This window comes from Oryza sativa, chromosome 9, assembly GCF_034140825.1.
Source record: "Oryza sativa Japonica Group chromosome 9, ASM3414082v1".
Classification (NCBI taxonomy): Eukaryota; Viridiplantae; Streptophyta; class Magnoliopsida; order Poales; family Poaceae; genus Oryza; species Oryza sativa.
This window is the reverse complement of record NC_089043.1, coordinates 4165881-4171865: the sequence shown is the minus strand read 5'-3', so window position 1 is coordinate 4171865 and position 5985 is coordinate 4165881. Positions and strand designations below refer to the sequence as shown.

At 39.6% G+C, this 5985-nt stretch overlaps 1 protein-coding gene across 2 annotated transcripts; it reads left to right on the top strand.

Annotated features, from left to right (window-relative positions):
* Window positions 1-326: 326 nt before the first annotated feature.
* On the top strand, window positions 327-5505 carry LOC4346364 (uncharacterized). 2 transcript variants are annotated; one of them, XR_010734990.1, is made up of 9 exons: window positions 327-1200; window positions 2772-3014; window positions 3109-3177; window positions 3266-3460; window positions 3712-3795; window positions 3882-3935; window positions 4029-4259; window positions 4343-4397; window positions 5213-5457. XR_010734990.1 is itself a non-coding variant. In XM_015755447.3 (9 exons), the coding sequence occupies exons 1-9, from the start codon at window positions 427-429 to the stop codon at window positions 5239-5241; spliced, it is 1629 nt and encodes a 542-aa protein (XP_015610933.1). In that variant the 5' UTR covers window positions 327-426; the 3' UTR covers window positions 5242-5505. The 2 variants fall into 2 exon arrangements, 1 of the variants encoding a protein (XP_015610933.1); XM_015755447.3 differs by having other exon boundaries at window positions 3266-3355; window positions 5213-5505.
* The last annotated feature ends 480 nt before the right edge of the window (window positions 5506-5985 follow it).

Below are 5985 nucleotides of genomic sequence, written 5' to 3'. Positions count from 1 at the left end.
GAAGAAAAAATAATGTATACTTTTTGTAAAAAAAAAACCTATAGGAAAGTTGATTTTCATGTTTAAAATAATTAATACTCAATTTACAATGCGCTACTGATTTACATCGTTTTGCATGTATTATCAATTTCTTCTTTCATTCCCGTCAAAGATAGCCTTAAGAGCGGTTTCATCCATAGATCCACAAAATTAGGAAATTGGGATGGAAATAAATATACAGCTGAACTCTGTTAAATATTAATGACAATATTTTAATGATGGAAAAAAGGTTTGGCGGGAGCGCGGGAGGCGGGTAAAATTGGCGCGCAAGAGGGGGAGGGGGAGGCGGGAGGCCGCGACCTGCGACCCTTCCACTACTATAGTAGGAGTAGTGAGTAGTCCATCCCAACACAAAAGGGAGTAGCAAGCCGAGTGGAGGGAGAGGCAATGGCGCCCACTCTCCCCGTCGTCCCCGCCCACGGGGAGGACAAGAAGAAGAAGAAGAAGAAGAAGAAGCCGCTCAAGCCTTCGCAGGAGGAGGAGGAGGCCCTGCCGCTGCCGCTGCCGCCGCCGGATCGCAAGAGGAAGAAGGCATCGGAGCCGGTCAACTCGCCGGAGAGAGCCAAGAAGAAGAAGACGGCGACGCCCCACGAGCCGCCATCGGCCAAGCAGCAGAAAAGACCGCTCCCCTTCCAGCGCACGTGGAGCCCCAACGACGAGGTCCTCATCCTTGAGGCCATGGCGGCGCATCGCCAGGAGCACGGCAAGGTACCTACCGCCGCGGAGCTCTTCCCCGTCCTCAACGGACGCCTCGACAGGAAGCGCCTCACCTATAAGAAGCTCGCCGACAAGTTGCGCACCTTCATGCGCCGCCATGGCAGAGACGCCAAGAATGGCCCGCCCACCCAAGCGCACGACCGCCGCCTCTACGACCTCTCCAGGAATGTCTGGGTGTCTCAAACTCAACCGCCAAACCTAAGCGCCAACGCCAATTCAAACATCGCGGGCGGGCAACCCAACCAGCATGATGCCATGCCCACCGCAGGCAAGGCGTTCGACAAAATGCGCGACTCCTACCCCAACCTCACCCAAGCGCTGTTGCTTCTTGTGGGTACGGACCTGGAGAAAGCGCTCACTGCCATTGACGAAACCAAGGCCCAGGCGCTGGACTTGAAGGTCAGCAACCTCAAGAAGGAGCTGTCTGAGGCTGTCATGGAATCGGTATACCATCTTCGCCCTTCAAACTCTTAAGAGAACCTAATAACTCTGCTTCTTAATAGTTTCTGTTGTTTCCACCTGATGGCCTCATGCAGTAGGTGCTTCCTTTTTTTTTTTTTTTGTCTGCTTGCAGTTGGCTGGGTTGTGGTTGTTCTATTTTTTTTTTTTACTCTGTTCTAGTTAGGTACATAGCCTTTAGTGCCGTAAGAAGTATGTACTTGAATAATTTATGGTTTCATCTTGTCTTAAGGGACACTGGCCAAGTTTTCATGAGTTTTTGCTGTGATGCATATGGCTATGGTTTCCTTTATAGTCACCATGATTAAGCAGAAACTAAATCATATAAAGAAATAGAGGAAGGAGTACAAGAAGAATCACAATGATTAAGTACTTTATATTGGCCACCGGCATCAAACTAGTGCTTTGTTTTCATTCTGATTCCCATTTTCTTTAGGAGATTTGGCGGTGGACTTGAACTGCTACATCAATTTTGTGTGTGTGTGTTTTTTTTTCTTTTTAAAAATAATGAATTGGATCTGTGGACAACTGCTTACTGCTTACTTCTCAAACTGGTATTGTCTAATTTTTGTTTGTACAGTTACTTGGGGTGATGGACTGCGCAAGCTCTAGTTCCGAGTTTTACTGTTTTCTAGCTCTTTTTAATGGTTCTGTTAGTTGAGTTGGAAAAATTTGGGCTGTTTTATCCATGTTTTGCTTTCTCAGAGCATAGTTTCCTGGAGGATTTCTGGTGCTTGTTTGGTATTTGCAATTGAAGTAAACAGATGAAGTCATTTGAAAAACAGCATTGCCTTTAACATTCTGGCCAGAAACTTTCTGAAAACTAAAATTTTATATGAAATGATCCCCAAAGGAGCTGGAAGAATTTATCTGTTCCAAATGGTACCTACAAGGGGGAGAATCTGTTTGGTGGCTTCATTTTTCAGAAGAAGCAAACTAGCTCCTGTAGTCTGTCAGAAATGGCAAGTGCATGCAGACCTTTTATTTTATTCTCTACTATAATTATTTCCAACTATTGTAAAGCCAGCCACCATGCCTCACCAACCCACATGCTTATCATGTTATCCATCTGTTATGAATATATAATTCACATATGTATATCCAGTCTGGTCTAGTCAATGCCCACCTCTTGTTTATGCATGTTGCAGCGTGTAGCTCCATGCAACAGGCAGTATTTCTAGGTTTACTTCTTCCTATGCTCCTGGACTAGATTATGCTTGTATTGGATGAAATCCACAGGGCTCACTTGCTATATGAACACATTTTTTACAACCTAGTCAATATTTATTAAAAAGTGCCTTTTTCTTCTATAAATATTGATTCTGATCAGAGTAATATATAGTTCTGAGACCCATGCTATTCAGCCTATGGCTAGTAATTAACAAAATATCATCACATTGTCTGCAAAGAAATTACTTGCTACGCATCAAGCTTATTGCATTTTTTACTTGATTTCACAATAGCAAGATTTTTATTTAATTTAATCTCATGATTTTGGTCGATGTAACAACCATCAATGCTTGACATGATTTAAACATGCCTTCAAACTGATTTAGGCAACGATTCAAAGCACAGAAAGTTCTAAAATACCGTGCTTTCCATCTACCAAGCTTCAACCAGAGTTTGGTGCAGAAATTGAGAAGAACTTTCAGCTAGAGCATTTGGATGAAATGAAAGGCACCCAAGTGAAATTGGCAAGAATGGAACAAGAAATATTAGAACTGAAACAAAATTTTTTAGCTTTTCAGTCTCAGCAAATGGCTGATAGCAAGCAACAACACGACAAGTCATCAGCGAAGGTTTACATCTCTACCCTCTTATTGTTTAGTATCTTCTAATATTTATTATCTAAAAAAATGGTAATATTCATAACTTGTTTACATATTTTTGAAGGGTATAATATGTGAATCTTCTGAGAGTGGTCTTCGTTCAATTGTAGCTGACAATAATATTTTATGCAATGTGATGGCCTTTCTCCTTTTCTTTTTCCTTTCCTGAATTGTTCTGTTTCATATTTTCCTTGACATGTCACATACCCTTTTCTTTGTAGACTTTGCAAAAGGAGATGGTGGTACAACAGAAATTGTCTTGCGGGAAGACCAAGGAGGTTACTTCTAAGCATCGACATCCTCAGAAGCTGGTTGTCTTTCCTTTTTGATACTCTATTATGTGATATAGTAACAATTAAGGGGACATATGTAGTGAGAACTAGGAATCATCATTTTTCTGGGGAAAGTATTAAGAGGTAAACTTTGGAGCACTGCATCATGCTTTACCTTTTAAGTGTAGCCTCAAAATTTTGTGTTCCCTGTGTAGAACATTGCCTTTTTCATTTCTCTTAACTTGCTTTGAATTTAATTTGACTTTTAAATGGTGATTTATTACTTCAGAGCCTAGCTGCTATTTCAAAATCTACAAAAGTAATCATTTCTAGTACATATGTCCCCCACATTTAATCCACAGAAATTTTCATATTGTGCTTAATATTTGAAACAGGAAGTACAAAAGATGATGTATGGACAAAGGAAAATTCCTTATGGTAGGAAAAGGAATGATGCTGGAAGTCAGATTAAGCGCAATGTTCGCCTTCCTTTTCTTTTGTTATGTTTATGCTTGTATATGCATATAAATTTGAACTTGTCACATTATCCTTATTTCATGCACAGGGGGAGTTAAGGAGGGTAACTATGCATGGACAACAAGAAGATACGAATAACGAGGTCATTTATGTTATTTTGCCATAAAATATTTTTACGCATGTCCATCCTTGTAGCATGGTAGTTGAATAAGCATCCATTTTACCTTCATTTTAGGGTGGGAAAGAGGTTTTGTTGCTTTCAACTACTCGGCCACATATTCCAGTAGCCAAGGCTACTCTTCAAACAAGTTCTGGATCCAAATTTGTTGGGGGCGTGCCACTTGGATCAGAATGGTATCAGGTGTTTGTGAATGATGTTTTGAAACCAGAGGCTCCGTTGCTACGCCCACCTGGGATGAAGATGGCTGAGGCACTTAAAAGTATCATTGCATGGCCATGTGCACAAGTAAGACCTTAAAACTCCTTTTCTTGATTATGTTTCTATTATATATTGCAGATAGTTAAGAAATGTAAACATTTGCTTCGTAGATTCAATGGTGTAACAATGGTGACCCAGTAAAATCTGGCCTACCATCTCATCCAGGTATTAATTGCCAGTCATTGGCTTTTACCATAATTTGCGCATATAAGTGATCTTAAAATTGTGCCTTAAAGAGTAATTATATAGTTATTACTTGTAATCAGATAGTTGATTAGTGTTTCCCTGTTGATCATCTTTAGGAACTTGCCTTTAGAATATGGAGATCTTTAGGATAGCTGGGTGAGAGACTAGACCCTTTAAGTAATTTTGCACTGCAGCCCTACAGTGATGCTTCTTGCGCATATAAGTACATGCTCAACATCATTCAAGAGTTAAAATTCACTAATTTTGTAGAGATGAAATTTATTCTTGCATTTATTAAGTTCTCCTGATGCTAATTTCTAGCTTATAAAGTTTTTCAAGATTCACTCTTCTATATTGAACAAGAACTAAAAAAATAAAAGCATGCAGCATCTACCTTTTCTTTTTTTGAAGGAAATTGAACTTGGAAAACCATATGGACTTGTCAATACATGATTAGACACTTCAAGTCTATAACAACTGTATCCTAACGATTTTATTTGAACACATAACGTGTTTTATATGGCACATGCTTCAATGCGCAAGGTATGCTGAATTGACTTGCAGATTATTGAACTGGAGCATTATCCCAAGAAAGTAACTTTCCCTGCCTGTATATTAATTTTTTCCAACTCACTAAAATTAATTCAATGCACTTATTACTTGTGTTTCCTTGAGGAAAAAATGACTCAATTTTATCATCAAATGACATGTGAGATGTATCAATTATGAGTTTCATCAAGTGTGATGCTTATCAATCTTAACATTATTTATTTTGTTATCATATTTTTTCACAGGTCACTGGCAAAGCAGATTTCATGTCTGAAACAAAGCTGTATCGTTTTGCACATTATAAGGGATGTGGATCTTAATGGCTTAGTTTTATTAGATTCAAATACGGTAGACTAGCTAGTGACACCTAGACATGCAATGCATGGGTAACACTTTTGTTTAGCTATTCCTAAGAGGTGTTTTGCTGCACTTCGTCATGCTTGATGAATTTTGGTAGCTTCTATTAATCTACGCTGACAGCTTAGCATGATTGGATTATTGACTTAAACTAATATCATGATCGATAGGGTTACAGCAACTTTTCTCTCTTTTTCGAAGAATGGTTTTTATCATTTTATAGCCAACCGTTGATGCAGATAGCATTCTATGTTTGTCAACGACTTGTGCCAATTCAGCAATCAAAACGGTCCGTTTCATCATGCTGAATCATGTCAACCATAATTTTGCAAAAAAAAAAAAAAAAATGGTAGATGAGTTCGGCGTTGGAGTTTAATTTGACTTAATTACTTAAGATCTTAGCCTAAACATGATCACCTCTGTTTAATGTAAAAATTGATCTAACTGACCTTATTTGTAAAGCCATTGAATGCTGAATGCTGAGAACTGAATGTTGCTGCTGCTAGCGCGCGCAGGCCTGCTGCTATTTCAGACTGCTGCTGCTGCTGAATGCCATACAGTAGTGGGAGCTGAATGCTCATCTCCTTGTTTATTTCTACGGGGAACGAAGTGGATGACGGCGAGGACAGAGTTCAGAATGAAGAGACACTAGGGAAGGTAG

Excerpts from the sequence above, each read along its gene's own strand:
- LOC4346364 (XM_015755447.3), top strand. The coding sequence starts at position 427 with ATGGCGCCCACTCTCCCCGTCGTCCCCGCCCACGGGGAGGACAAGAAG. Across the intron at positions 1,201-2,771 it reads CTGAGGCTGTCATGGAATCG|GCAACGATTCAAAGCACAGA; the intron begins GTATACCATCTT and ends AAACTGATTTAG. Across the intron at positions 3,936-4,028 it reads AAGAAGATACGAATAACGAG|GGTGGGAAAGAGGTTTTGTT; the intron begins GTCATTTATGTT and ends CCTTCATTTTAG.